At 38.9% G+C, this 15,108-nt stretch overlaps 2 protein-coding genes across 2 annotated transcripts; both read left to right on the forward strand.

The window, feature by feature from the left end:
* The first annotated feature begins 553 nt into the window (after positions 1–553).
* LOC110749447 (cysteine-rich receptor-like protein kinase 10) lies at positions 554–8,911 on the forward strand. The gene is made up of 8 exons (XM_088253992.1): positions 554–644; positions 6,289–6,996; positions 7,112–7,225; positions 7,312–7,430; positions 7,530–7,740; positions 7,874–8,111; positions 8,202–8,352; positions 8,436–8,911. The coding sequence occupies exons 1-8, from the start codon at positions 554–556 to the stop codon at positions 8,736–8,738; spliced, it is 1,935 nt and encodes a 644-aa protein (XP_088110118.1). The 3' UTR covers positions 8,739–8,911.
* A 2,211-nt stretch (positions 8,912–11,122) lies between these two features.
* On the forward strand, positions 11,123–14,794 carry LOC110749503 (cysteine-rich receptor-like protein kinase 15). Its single transcript, XM_088254664.1, has 10 exons — positions 11,123–11,138; positions 11,265–12,023; positions 12,120–12,237; positions 12,315–12,507; positions 12,603–12,813; positions 12,943–13,179; positions 13,295–13,446; positions 13,538–13,599; positions 13,894–13,916; positions 14,571–14,794. Exons 1-10 carry the CDS (start codon positions 11,123–11,125, stop codon positions 14,792–14,794), a joined length of 1,995 nt encoding a protein of 664 aa, XP_088110790.1.
* The last annotated feature ends 314 nt before the right edge of the window (positions 14,795–15,108 follow it).

Below are 15,108 nucleotides of genomic sequence, written 5' to 3' on the forward strand. Positions count from 1 at the left end.
CCAGAGCTATTGGCTGCGGGTGGGTTAAAGAAGATAAGCAATACAAGAAGTGACAATTATATTTTGAAGAGAAGCAGATCAGGTGAGCCTCATGGTGGCTACAGAAGAGGAAAGGCACGAAGGGAAAACAGTAAGTCACAATTATTTTATTGCTTTTGAAGTCTTTGCCTTTATCTATTAGTTTTGTATCAAATAATGACAAGTCCATTGTCCAATCCGAGAAAACTTTATGGTGAGGCGTAGCTAGCCAGCTTGGAATAAGAAGTCAAACATCCCAACAAACTAATTCACAACAATACTGGACACAAATAAGCTTTTAGTCCTCTGCTTAAGACATAAAAGACAGAATATAATAAGCCTGAAAATTAATAACCCTTCAAATAAATTACCTGTTAATTCAATGGTTAAGACAGGGAGAGTTCCTAGAAATGCGTATGTACTTGTAGAGAAAGGTGAAACAGGAAGGATAACACAATTAGCTATATATAAAGTGATAAATCTTTCTCTGTTATTGTAGATGGTGATTCGTAGTGCAAACCTTGAAAGACAAAATATGTTTTATTTCCCTAGTGTCCCGAAAACCATTAATCCTGTACCTTTTCTATGTTTTCTCATCACCCTCCTTTGTCACCTTGCTGATGCCTGTTGTGCGGAAGCGTCAACCAATTTCGAGTGAAAAATTAACAACTGGCAGGAGATAAAATAATGAACACAAAATCAACACCAACAAGAACACCAAGATTTATACTGGTTCGGCAATGCCTACATCCAGTTTGGAGACGACGGAGTATTCCACTATAATCAATGAGAGAATACAATAGTGTTTAACACTCAGAAACCCAAGCCCCAAATATACCCAAGCTCACACACTCAAGAATATAAGGAGAATACAAATTGAGTACAATTTTAGAGAAAAGGAAAAATAACCAATTATAACAACAAATGTTTGCTGCCCAAATCTTTTATTTTTCTTTCTCTCTGCTAACTTCTCTCTCTGCAGCTCTGCTCTTCTCTATATCAAATGCTGGCTGCATGCTTCTCATTTATAGCCAAGGAAGTTGGCTCTTCAAACAAACCAAAGGCCAAAGGCCAAAGTCCAACCATGAACGATTGTCTCCCTCATGCAAATCCCCATTTCACTTTGTCTGCCAATGCCAAATACTATATTTGCACTTTGCTTTCCACCTTCTGCCAATTCACTTTGTCTAACATTAGTGCTCCAATATTAACAATACAATAAGGCAGCAACAGGTTTTCAAATAAACAAAGTCACCGAAAGCAACATTGCTTTTGAGACAATAGTCAACAATCTCCACCTTGGCTCAAAACCATCGAAGTAGAACTCCCAATAGTCGTCTCCCAATCCCTCACGGGGCAATCAACAAATTTTACAAATGCCAATCAAGTCTAAGCAGTGCTTAAACTTGAATAACGAAACTGGCTTCGTCAACATATCTGCAGGATTATTGGTGGTTCCAATCTTCTCAAGAAGAATATCTCCCTCTTCAATAATCTCACGAACAAAATGGAACCTCACGTCAATGTGTTTTGTACGTGCATGATGAACTTGATTCTTTGCTAAATAAATAGCACTCTGACTGTCGCAATAAACATCCACATGGTCTTGTTGAACCCCTAAGTCATCAAGCAACCCTTGAAGCCAGATAGCTTCCTTTATAGCTTCTGTTACCGCCATGTATTCAGCCTCAGTTGTCGACAAAGCAACTGTAGATTGCAAAATCGACCTCCAACTCACTGGGCCTCCAGCGATAGTGAACACAAAACCTGTAGTGGACCTACGCTTGTCCAAATCACCTGCGTAATCAGAATCTACGTATCCAACAACACATTGACCATTAACTTTATCCTGCTGAAACAATAAACCAACATCCACAGTACCCAGAATATACCGTAGAATCCATTTCACAGCTTGCCAATGCCCTTTTCCTGGATTATGCATATATTTACTGACAATACTAACAGCTTGTGAAATATCAGGCCTAGTACACACCATAGCATACATCAAACTACCAACAACACTTGCATATGGAATTTGAGCCATGTAATGACTCTCCTCATCAGTATTAGGAGACATAGAAGCACTAAGTTTGAAATGAGGGGCAAGAGGTGTACTAACCAGTTTTGAATTTTCATTCATCCCGAAACGTTGTAGTACCTTCTTCAAATACTGCTTCTGACACAGACTAATCTTGCCCTTCGCTCTATCTCTTTCAATTTCCATACCTAGTATCTTCCGAGCTTCTCCCAAGTCCTTCATCTCAAATTCATTACTGAGTTGAGTCTTCAACCTTTCAATCTCCACTTTGCTTTTACATGCTATAAGCATATCATCAACATATAAAAGCAGATAAATGAAGGTTCCATCTTGTAGTTTGCGAAAGTATACACAATGGTCATAATGACTTCTTGTGTACTCATGCCCGATCATAAACCTATCAAATCGCTTGTACCATTGTCTTGGAGACTGCTTCAAGCCATACAATGATTTTTGCAATTTGCAAACCCAATTTTCCTTGCCAGCAACCTTAAAACCTTCCGGCTGAGACATATAAATTTCTTCCTCCAAATCACCGTGTAAGAACGCCGTCTTGACATCAAGTTGAGCTAACTCGAGGTCAAACTGCACAACCAAAGCCAACAAAATACGAATAGAAGAATGTTTTACTACAGGAGAAAATACCTCGTTGTAGTCAATGCCTTCCTTCTGAGCGTAGCCTTTAACTACCAATCTGGCTTTGAATCTTACATTGTCTTTTCCCAAAGATTCCATCTTCTTGGCATAAACCCATTTGCAACCAATTGCTTTCTTCCCGTTTGGTAACTGAACCAGCTTCCAAGTCTCATTTTTATGAAGAGATTTCATCTCCTCATCCATAGATTTCTTCCACTCCACGCTCTCTGAACTTCTGACAGCTTCTTTGAAGGCGGATGGAATATCATCTTCAATAACGGGAAGTGCATATGCCACAATATCAGTAAACCGAGCAGGCTTCCGAATTTCCCTTCTCTGTCTTCTGATTGCAATAAAATCCTGTTGCTGTGGAGGCTCTTGGGTAGGTGCCTCCTCTTCATCGTCCTCATTATCAGAATCAACTGTAGGACTAGTGTCTGTAACATCAGACCTTACTGGAACAACTGGAGTCTTCAGTAACTCCACCTGCTTTGAACTACTCATAGTCTTGGTCGCTTCAATTTCACCTTCATGCTTGTTCTGATTAACCATAGCAGCCTCATCAAAGGTCACATCTCTGCTTACAACAAATTTCTTCTCATCTGGACACCAGAGTCGGTATCCCTTCACGCCAGTGCTAAAGCCCATAAATAGAGCTTTCTTTGCTCTCAGATCCAACTTGCTTTCCCTGACATGATAGTAAGCAGGACAACCAAATATGTGTAAATGCTTGTAATCAGTACAAGGTTTACCAGACCATTCCTCCATGGGCGTTTTGCCCTCGTTCGCAGCAGCCGGCAACCGATTAATAAGGTGGCCTGCATAAGCAATCGCCTCAGCCCAAAACGCCTTGCCTAAACCAGCATTAGACAACATACACCGGACTTTCTCAAGCAAAGTACGGTTCATGCGCTCTGCCACCCCATTCTGTTGCGGTGTCTCCCTAACCGTGAAGTGCCTCACAATACCCTCATCTTGACAAACTTTCAAGAAAGGATCAGACTTATATTCACCTCCATTGTCTGATCTGAGAGTCTTGATCTTTCGACCGCTTTGCGTTTCAATCATCTTTTTCCACTTCAGGAATATCTTCAAGACTTCATCTTTACGCTTCATGGTGTACACCCATATTCTTCTAGAGAAGTCATCAACAAAGGAGACAAAATAATGGCTACCTCCCCAAGATGCATTCTTGGAAGGTCCCCAAACATCAGTGTGAACATAATCAAGAATGCCTTTAGTGTTGTGAATAGCAGTGCCAAATTTTACTCTAGTTTGCTTACCCAACACACAATGCTCACAAAATTCCAATTTGCATGCCTTTGCACCTTTCGATAAGCCTTGCTTCACCAATCCTTGCAACGCTTTTTCACCAGCATGCCCAAGACGCATATGCCATAACCTCGTAGTGTCTGTGCTATCTGCGTCAGCAGCTTCGGTGACAGCTGCTCCACCAATAACTGTACTCCCCTGCAAGAAATACAAGTTATTTCGTCTTGTACCTTTCATCACCACCAGTGCCCCGTGCACAGCTTTAAGAACTCCACCCTCCATGGTGATCTTGAGACCCTTGGATTCCAAAGCGCCCAACGAGATAAGATTCTTTTTCATATCCGGTACATACCGAACATCACTCAATTCTCTGACTGTTCCATCATGCATCTTCAAACAGATTTTGCCTATCCCTTGTGTTTTGCAAGCATTATTATTGCCCATCAAAACAACTCCACCATCCAGCTCCTCAAAGCTAGAAAACCATTCCCGAATGGGACACATATGATAGGTGCAACCTGAATCCAAAATCCACTCCTTGGAGTGACCATCAGCAGATGAACTAGTCAAAGCAAATTCAAAATCATCATCTCCTGATTTTGCAACATTTGCTTCAGAACTCGCTTTCTCCTTCTCTTTGTTCTTCAATTTGGGGCAGTCTTTCTTCCAATGACCCTTTTGGCGACAAAAGGCACATTCGTCTTTAGCAGGAAACTTCCCTCGCGACTTTGAACGAGATTTTCCCCGCTTCCCAAATTTTCTTTCCTCTGTTCGACCCCTTGCAACAAGTGCCTCAGTTTGTGAATTTTGAGTCTTCAATTCCTTCTTACGACACTCATGATTCACCAACGCCGCAGACACCTCCTCAAGTTTCACCTCGGATTTTCCATACAACAAAGTAGTTGTCAAATGATCATAATCATCAGGCAATGAATTTAACAAACATAGTGCCTTATCCTCGTCAGGAATTTTCACATCAAGGTTTGCTAAATCAGCAAGTATTTTATTATAATCATTGAGGTGTTCGTGCATAGAAATACCTGAACGATATTGAAATCGGAAGAGTCGCTTCTTCAAGAAGAGCCGATTTTCTGCACTCTTGGTCATATACTTCTCCTCCAATTTCGTCCAAAACTCCTTAGCAGAAGTTTCCTTCATATATGGGTATTTCAACTCCTTATCAAGGAACGATCGAATAGTGGCACAAGCATGAAGATTAATTCGCGTCCACTGTTTGTTATCAATATCTTCTGGTTTATCCTCCAGAACCATATCCAACTCTTGTTGATACAACACATCCATAACTTCACATTGCCACATACCAAAACTATTAGAGCCATTGAATTTATCAACCTCTAACCTTGTAGTAGCGATCGGATGTCTATTGGATGTAGGTGCCGACGAAGATGATGCCGACTCCTTCTCCTTCCCAGATTCATCTTTTTCTCCAGCCATCTACTCGGCACTATTCACAAATACGGCACTGTTCACCGGTACAATACTGTTCACAGATACTGTAGCAGTTCACTGTTCACAGCACTATTCACCACTGTAGCACAGCACTATTCACGCCACTGTAGCTCCATCAAATTTTTCACTCCTACGAACCCCAGTCGAAAACTGGAGCTCTGATACCACTTGTTGTGCGGAAGCGTCAACCAATTTCGAGTGAAAAATTAACAACTGGCAGGAGATAAAATAATGAACACAAAATCAACACCAACAAGAACACCAAGATTTATACTGGTTCGGCAATGCCTACATCCAGTTTGGAGACGACGGAGTATTCCACTATAATCAATGAGAGAATACAATAGTGTTTAACACTCAGAAACCCAAGCCCCAAATATACCCAAGCTCACACACTCAAGAATATAAGGAGAATACAAATTGAGTACAATTTTAGAGAAAAGGAAAAATAACCAATTATAACAACAAATGTTTGCTGCCCAAATCTTTTATTTTTCTTTCTCTCTGCTAACTTCTCTCTCTGCAGCTCTGCTCTTCTCTATATCAAATGCTGGCTGCATGCTTCTCATTTATAGCCAAGGAAGAAGTCCAACCATGAACGATTGTCTCCCTCATGCAAATCCCCATTTCACTTTGTCTGCCAATGCCAAATACTATATTTGCACTTTGCTTTCCACCTTCTGCCAATTCACTTTGTCTAACATTAGTGCTCCAATATTAACAATACAATAAGGCACCTTCTGCCAATTCACTTTGTCTAACATTAGTGCTCCAATATTAACAATACAATAAGGCAGCAACAGGTTTTCAAATAAACAAAGTCACCGAAAGCAACATTGCTTTTGAGACAATAGTCAACAATGCCGCCCCTCCATATTGGAAATGCTCAAATGTTAGTTATACAGATAACAGTCGGTTTCACAAAAACTTCGCCGATCTTCTCATTTCTTTACCTTCGAATGCTTCTGTTTCCAAGTATTACAATACGTCCACTGGAAATGATCCTGACAGAGTATATGGCCTCTATATGTGCTTTGACTATGTCGCGAATGAAATGTGTCGTCGCTGCATAAACACCGCGCAATCAGACATGCAGACGCTTTGTCCACACTCAAAAGAAGCGGTTGTGTGGGAGGATTCCTGCCTATTACGCTACTCCAATGAGAATTTCTTCGGCAGATTGAATGTAAGAGACAACATCGCCGACGAGAATTCACAGAATATTTCAGACCCAAAAAAGTTCAAGTCTGTTTTGAATGAGACGTTGAATCGCCTCGCTAAGCAAGCGGCTTATAATCTCTCTGCTGCTGAGATGCATGCTACTGAAGAAGTAGCCTTTGAAGATAAACTGATATATGCTTTTGTGCAGTGCACTACCGACTTATCTAGAGATAACTGTGATAAATGCCTTGTGAAAGCCAAAGAAGACGTTTTAACATTGTATTATTTCTCCGTTGGTGCAAGACTTATGAGTCGTAGTTGCTATCTGAGGTTTGAGTTATACGCCTTCTACACTGCCGGAGAATCCGAAGCTTCTGTGCCTCGCTCTCCAAATAAGAATGGTACAAATCTCCTAATATTTGACGTAATAAAATTGTGCATATATTATCATACCCTTCACGGCATGGGAAATCCATGATGAACCGAAATTAATGAATGGCTTCCATATACATGCAGGTAGCCGCAGGAAAATATTGTTGATCACAATCCTTACAACTGTGTCAGCATGCCTGGCAATACTACTTTTGGGTTCCTGTGTCTATCTTGCAGTGAGAAAAAGAAATAAAGAAGGTAGTTATGCTTAATTATGAAGAAAAAAAAAACTTTAAAGTCCTAATTGTTTTCTTAAAACAGGTTTTTTTTTTTTTTTTTTCCAGGAAGAAATTATCGAAAAGCTCAGGACCCTTATATCAGTTTGGCAGCTATACATGCAGCTACTTCCAACTTCTCTGATTCAAATAAGCTTGGAGAAGGTGGTTTTGGTCCTGTTTACAAGGTATTGACTTTGTTTCGTTTAATAAATTATGAAAATCTTGCACATGCGCTTGCTTAGTATTTTTGTGACATGAAAGAGAATCGGGTGGTAATTTCTCAGGGTATACTAAATGATGGAAGGGAAGTGGCAATCAAAAGGCTTTCAAGCTTGTCCGAGCAAGGTTTAGAGGAATTCACAAATGAAGTTCTACTGATAATGAAACTTCAGCACAAAAATCTTGTCCGGCTTTGCGGTTTTTGCGTAGATGGAGAAGAGAAGCTCCTTGCATATGAATTCATGCCAAATAGTAGCCTAGATGTCATCCTCTTTGGTTTGTTAATTTCTGTTTACCCTTTGAATTTCAATTACTAAGGCAAACTTAAGCACAAATTGGTCAAGATTTTCTGTTTTGAAAAAAAATTCTTAATTAATGTATGACTTCTTTTCTTATGATGGATGGTCAGATTCAAAGAAACGTGCACGACTTGATTGGAGCAGGCGCATAAGCATTATCAGTGGGATTGCAAGGGGGATTCTTTATTTGCATGAGGACTCTCGACTTAGAATCATCCATAGAGACCTTAAAGCTAGCAATATATTGTTAGACAATGACATGAATCCAAAGATCTCAGACTTTGGCATGGCAAGGATCTTTGTAGGAAGTGAAGGAGAAGCTAGTACTGCTACAATAGTTGGCACTTAGTAAGTGCTTGATTTCTAAGTTTTCAATAAAACCATATTATTTGATTTCTACAGATTTATAATATGTTTTGGAATTTTGTATTGGAAAAGTGGATATATGGCTCCAGAATACGCAATGGAGGGACTATACTCCGTGAAGTCCGATGTTTTTGCCTTTGGAGTACTCTTGCTTGAGATCATAACTGGGAGAAGGAACGCTGGCTTTCATCTGATAAGACGCGTTCCTAGCCTCATAGCATATGTACGTTTGCTGGCTTAGACTGCATTACACTTTCTCATTCTCAAAGCTTATTGATGTTTATCCCATTGAGTGATGATATGCAGGCATGGCAATTATGGAACGAAGGAAACGGGCTAGAGCTAATGGATCCGTTACTGGTTGATTCATGTGACGCCGATGAATTTTTAAGATATCTCCATATTGGATTGTTGTGTGTTCAAGAAGATGCGGATGACAGGCCAACTATGTCTTATGTTGTTGTCATGTTGAAAAGTGAAACAGTAGTTCTTGGCCAACCTGGAAAACCTGCTTTCTCTACAGGAAGGTTTGCTGATCATTATGAGATGAGGGCTGATCATATTAGCTCAATCAATGAACAATCAGTTTCTAATGTTGTGCCACGGTAAGGGAGCTGATCCGTGGAGCTATGCATGGAAATCGTGATGCTGGCCAAGCACCAAGTTTAATTTGTGTATCTGCTGTTGACTTAAAGCATTTCATTAGAGAGACAACAAGTTAAATGATGATGTGTATCAAATAAATTTTGAATTGCAATAATTGAACAATATACCTTCTCTTTTCCACCTTGCATTTCGAATTTCGGACATAACTAAGTTATTGTGGGAACTGCACATAGATCATTTAACTCTATTTTAGGAATTTTAGGGCATCAAAATCCTAGCTCAAGATTGCCAGCTCTAAATTCAACACAAGTAATAAAAATCCAGAAAACAGCTGTGGGGAACTTGTAGCTCTACGGGTTAAGAACATTTACCCGAACACCGAATTCGAATCTCTCTTCCCCAGTATTGTTTGATAAGAAAGGTTCACTCAGATTGGGCTACTTCCATGATCCGTTCCTCTAAACAAAAGAAGAAGATTAAACGATCTCTCTTGTCGTGACCCAATTATCAATTTAGGTTACAAGGGGAAAAGTTACCTAACTTCACTGCAACAAAGTAAAAGAGAATGTCAAAAATAGAGTACAGAAATCTATGATGCGAAAAAGAAATAATCCTTCTTAGAGCATCCACAACCATGCTCTCTATTTTCTAGTTAAATTTTAGCTAAAAACATATAAAAGTTATGTTAGGAGCTCTCTATAAAATTTAAACTCCAATCATGCTCTCTAGTTTAGGGAGTCATAAATGCTATAACTCTTTTTTAATTGGTCAATCTCTATTTAAAAATAGTACAAAAAATAATTAACATTAATTAAATGTTTGAAATACTCATTAAATAAAGCAACATTAAATTATAGGGAGCCACTACTAGAAGTCCTTTCTCTCTCCTTAGATTTAGGAGCTCCTAGAGGTCTCTCTATTTTAGGAGGTGGATAGGGAGCATGGTTGGAGTTGTATTTTTCCAAATCCTCTTTAAAATTTGTCTAAGGAGGTGATTTAGAGAGCCCATTTTGGATGCTCTTATTATTATTATTAGAAGGTCCAAAGGATTGTAAATTTGTTGACAGCAGAAGGAAAACTATCATACTAAACTTCCAAAAGAACTCTAAGCAACAAGGTCAAGCAAAGAAACATTGAGCAACTGATTAGCAAGGTTTGCAAAAACATCGGCTGCCAAGTTTATAAGGTGAATTAAGACCTTGGAAGCACATCAGACTTTTTCTAGAGGTTGCCTTCTATTAATGACCAGTAGTTGATTATAAAGACAATAAAACTTCACCATTCTCTTCATTAATTATAAAAACCGCTCTTTCCTATATCAAATTAACAACTACTCCTTCTAGTTGATGTTGGTGAAAAAAGAAAAAACAAATGAATACTCCTATGGAAAGGATATGAGGCTATTTCAACACTACTCTCTCACATAGAAAAAAAAATTTCTCTATTTTCTAGTGGATTCCAGTTGCTAATGGATTTCCATTTATCTTCTCGGGTTTAGATGTTTGTCAATGCATAAACACGTGCTTTAGGCTGCAGTCATAATAAGCCAAAATAATGGTAGCTGATACACGTTTCTAAGACCAAATGGTTTAATAATTAGAATCAACTTTTTGTCTTCTTGTACTCGTCAATTTGACCTGAATATAACTGAATTATATTTGATGACCATGATGATGCTTCTTGTATTGAAATTTTCTTAATGCATTTCTCAGTCAACCTCTGTACCAACCTGTGGCATTGCCCAACTGAGTGTAATAGAATCAAACCAAATCTAGGAGTAGTAGTTATCTTAACATAAAAACAAAAGCTGTGATATCAGCTTTGGACTGAATCCACTTTATAACTATATAAGATTAGTAATTATTACATGATTTGATATAAATTAAAATTAAGGAAACCAAAAGTTGACGTCTTCCATGAAACATGTGTTTCATCAAAGGCCTTTGACTTATAGACCGAGCATCTAATCATTAAGCTTTTTAATTCAAATATCCGGAGATTCAAATCTGACTTAATAGACATAACTAGTATTTAAAGAAAAATAATTGTTTCTTATGTAAGCACCTTGTTGTGCTTCTGATGTAATCACCCACATATCCCGAATATTATTTTTAATTCACCCCTAATGTTGTAATTTCGTGCCGCATTCTATGCTAAGTTCATACCCTTTGCTAGTAATTTCATGTCTTGTCTCTTCAATTATAATGGTGAAAACAAAATATTATAATGTTCAGAATTTTGAAGTCAGTCTCTTAAACCAACCAATTGCTTGTTTAGCCAGTCCCTGTAGCTAGAAATCAACTCTAAAATAATGACTGTTTCATCAAGTATTTTGAGAATGTACATACCTTAGAACAGTAATGTACAGTAACCGTATGAACCGTAATATGGATATAAAGAATTGTATGCATCCAAGGTGCCAAAGGCTTTGATTAATCAACTTCTAATCTCCTAATAATACAATGTTAGGTTTTGTTTCGGGCTAACTTTGTATCCAACTGTGCTCCATATTTGGAAAATGGACAAAAGTTTCGGTTTTGCTTTTCATGATTATACAACTAGCAATCCCTGCCACCCTCTCTGGTGTAGATCCTACCATTTTTTGTTCACCTACTGCCAGAAACTACACTCCTAATAGCCAATTTGAGAATAATCTGAAGCAGCTACTTGAGTCATTGTCTTCAAACACTTCAATCTCTGGCGGTTTCTACAACACCACTATTGGAAATAACACTGACAGAGTCTATGGACAAGCACTTTGTAGAGGGGATGTGAACTCTACAGTTTGTCGAAATTGCGTCTATGAGGCAAGCCAGGAGCTTTTCAAGAGTTGTAATACGAATGACGCAATGATATGGTACGAAGTATGTCAAGTCCGCTATTCCTTCCAGATGTTCTTTTCATTGATGGTTTACGTTGGAAATTATCCAAAGCAGGATAGTCGGGAGAAGAGAGTGTCAAATCCGGGTAGCTTTAGTCATGTTTTGATTTATTTGATGAAAAACCTGTCCGATGAGGCTGCCTTTAATCCTTCTAAGCATATGTTTGCAACTGGGGAAGTAAAATTTTCAGGGAAAAAAAATATTTATGGTCTGCAACAGTGCACGAGAGACATCTCTGAAAGTAACTGCAAAACATGTTTGGTTTCTGCTTTAGGGGATCTTTGGGCTTGCTGCTCTTCTAGCCAAGGTGGTGCCGTTGTGGGTAGGAATTGCAATGTGAGGTTTGAGATGTTCCGATTTTTTGACGACATGTCAAGCTCTCTGTTAATTTACCCATATTCCGAAGGTTAGCACATAAAAATTTTGTTTCCTTTTTTTTTTTCGTTCATAATCATCTGTGTGTGAAGAGCCATGGTAAGCAACTCTTTCCATTAAAAAGCAGGAGATAAACGGAAGACGTTGAAGGTGGTGCTTATATGTGCATCAACTTTTCTGTTAGCATTTCTCATTGTCTGTTGTAATGTCCATCGCCAGCGGAAAAAGGGATTAGAAGAATTAAAAGGTACATTAGATGGAAACATGGCTGATGCTAATGAATTAATTTATGTAAGATTACCAACTGAAATTTATTGTGTGCGGATGAAGAAAACAGCCAGCATGTACTATTACATGATTTGGCAAGCCCGACCAGCGTCACGATCACAGAAGATAGACAATTGACAAGTTCTGAGGAGCTGGCCTTCATGGATCTAGCTGCTATTAGGGTAGCTACAGATGACTTTTCAGATTCAAACAAGCTTGGACAAGGTGGGTTTGGCACTGTTTACAAGGTAATGCACCATCTTGGGGTACAGTACTAATAGATTCCTCGGACCAAAGTCCCGAAACATGCATCTCATCTGATTTTAAAAATATTATTTCACAGGGTTTGCTACAAAATGGGAAGGAAGTAGCTGTTAAAAGACTGTCAAGAAAATCATGGCAAGGCTTGGAGGAGTTTAAAAATGAGGTCATACTCATTGCAAAACTTCAACACAGAAACCTTGTGCGGCTCTTGGCATGCGGCTTTGAAGGAGAGGAAAAGCTGCTTTTGTATGAGTTCATGCCAAATAAAAGCCTTGATACTTTTATCTTCGGTATGTTTTGTCCACCCTTCTGCCTAATGTTTCTTGCCCTTATATCAATCATTTCGCACAATCACATTTAAATATGCTTCTTTACCCTTAAATCTAAACGCTAAACCTTTATTTACTGCTGAATTTCAGATTCCGAAAGACGAGCTGAACTCAATTGGAAAACATACTACAACATTATTGAAGGTATTGCCAGAGGACTTCTGTATCTTCATGAAGACTCCCGGCTTAGAATCATTCATAGGGATTTAAAGCCCAGCAATGTATTGTTGGACCATGAAATGGTTGCCAAAATATCAGACTTTGGCTTGGCAAGGATATTTTGTGAACGTCAGAACCCCACTAAAACTAGAAGAGTTGTGGGAACATAGTGAGTATGCTTGTTTACATTTATTTAATTTAGAATCCTATATATCAATTCCGGCCACAAGTTTTGATTCTACGTGAGAAGTGAACATTGCTAATAATGCTCATACATGAAACAATGGATACATGGCTCCAGAGTATGCAATGGAGGGTCTATTTTCTGTAAAATCTGATGTTTTCAGCTTCGGTGTAATCTTGCTTGAGATCATTAGTGGGAAAAGGAATAGTGGATTCTACCTTACGGAACATGCCAAGACACTCATTGCATACGTACGTTTCATTGTCTACTTTGATTACTAGTCTTACTTAACTAATTAGTTTATAATTTCATAAGACATAATTCTGCTTAAACAATCGACAGGCATGGAGACTATGGAAGGCAGGAAAAGAATTGGAATTTGTGGAACCTTTGTTGATGGAATTGTTGTGAATTAAGAGTAACTCACTTCCCCTTAGGACCTTGTTGTTGATGAACTTTGTGACAAACTCTATGATGGATGAGTCTTACACACACACAGAAATTTAACCAAATAGAAATGACACAAGTGTTTATAGAGGTTCAGCAAAATGCCTACTTCCTCTTTGGTGATCTCCTTGAGAACTTTCACTAATGAAGATAGGTTACAACTTTGGTTTACAAAGAAGGAAACCCCCTTAGAAATCTACCCTCACAATCTGTTTCTCTCTCACCCTTGCTCAACAACTTGATACACTTAGAGAACTCTCTTGCTCTCCCCTTGGTATTTTCTGAACTTACAAGTTTCCAGCTTCTTTTCAACTCTCTATACTTTGCACTAACTTATGCACTTAACAACTTAATGTTCTCTTGCTTCCTCTTCCCTCTTATATAGGCCTTTGGACTCCAAGATAAGGTATCATTAAGTTCTGCACGTTCTTGCTTTAGTTATACAGCTTTAGACACCTGTTCTTGGCAGCTCACAAAGCAAGGGAACAATGGATGATAGCTGCCATATATCTCTTGAACCAAGAGAGTATTCACTCATTTAAGCAAGTCATCAATTTGCCAAAGTGTTCTCCCCATCTTTCCAGCTGCTTGCCACCTTCTAATATCTCAGAATTGATCAGAAATATCCTTGCAAGTCGATAGAAAGTGATAGCACACAAAGGAAGACTTGAAAACGCGTAGGAAACTGAAACAGCAAGTTCTGGGCGACCGGTCGCGGATACCTTGCGACCGGTCGCGGATACCTTACGACCGGTCGCGGATACCTTGCGACCGGTCGCTTTGGCACAGAGTTGAAACTCAATTCAGACTTTGCAATCTGCCTGAAACCGACCGGTCGCTCATAACATGCGACCGGTCGCTAGTCTTTTATTTTTGTATCTTTTTAATTGAGCCATTTTTTCTCAACAGGAATCTTGCACAAAAGCAGAGGTTTTGAGATGCATGCACATTGCGCTTTTGTGCGTCCAGGAAGACCCTGCAGAAAGACCAACCATGTCAGCTGTGGTTGTATTGCTTGGAAGTGAATCAGTTGATCTTCCCGAACCAAAGCAGCCAGCAATATTTGCTGTACGTAGAGTTCTTCCAGTTAATGAGTCTATAACTGATCCTTCTGCAAATGGTCTCACTATGTCCATAATTGCGCCAAGGTGAATCCGTTCGCTTGCTCATGTAGCAAGATTGTAAATTGAAAACTGCAGTATTTTAGCATTTGGTTTCTTTAGCATGGGAAAGTGATATATGTGATGCATAAAATTAATTGCATGGAAGGTCAGTCCATGGCATTGCAATGTTATGTTGTAATAAAAAACAGTTTCTCCATATTGTAAAGTAGTAGAAGCATCACAGACATGCAATGCATGTAGAGTGCGATGCAAGTAATTGACAAGTAGAAAGAGAAGTCATGAAGGTCCGCTTTCTTACTCTCCTTTCAATTATATGTAAAACTCAGTTTGGGATTTTCCTAT

Source organism: Prunus avium, chromosome 6 (genome assembly GCF_965620075.1).
Source record: "Prunus avium chromosome 6, drPruAviu1.hap1.1, whole genome shotgun sequence".
Lineage (NCBI taxonomy): Eukaryota > Viridiplantae > Streptophyta > Magnoliopsida > Rosales > Rosaceae > Prunus > Prunus avium.

What these genes read in the sequence shown, in the direction of transcription:
- LOC110749447 (XM_088253992.1), top strand. Translation starts at nt 554, where the DNA reads ATGTTTTATTTCCCTAGTGTCCCGAAAACCATTAATCCTGTACCTTTT. An exon ending in TCGCTCTCCAAATAAGAATG is followed by an intron (nt 6,997 to 7,111) that starts GTACAAATCTCC and finishes ATATACATGCAG; the next exon opens with GTAGCCGCAGGAAAATATTG. An exon ending in CCTAGATGTCATCCTCTTTG is followed by an intron (nt 7,741 to 7,873) that starts GTTTGTTAATTT and finishes ATGGATGGTCAG; the next exon opens with ATTCAAAGAAACGTGCACGA.
- LOC110749503 (XM_088254664.1), top strand. An exon ending in AATTTACCCATATTCCGAAG is followed by an intron (nt 12,024 to 12,119) that starts GTTAGCACATAA and finishes ATTAAAAAGCAG; the next exon opens with GAGATAAACGGAAGACGTTG. An exon ending in CCAAGACACTCATTGCATAC is followed by an intron (nt 13,447 to 13,537) that starts GTACGTTTCATT and finishes AACAATCGACAG; the next exon opens with GCATGGAGACTATGGAAGGC.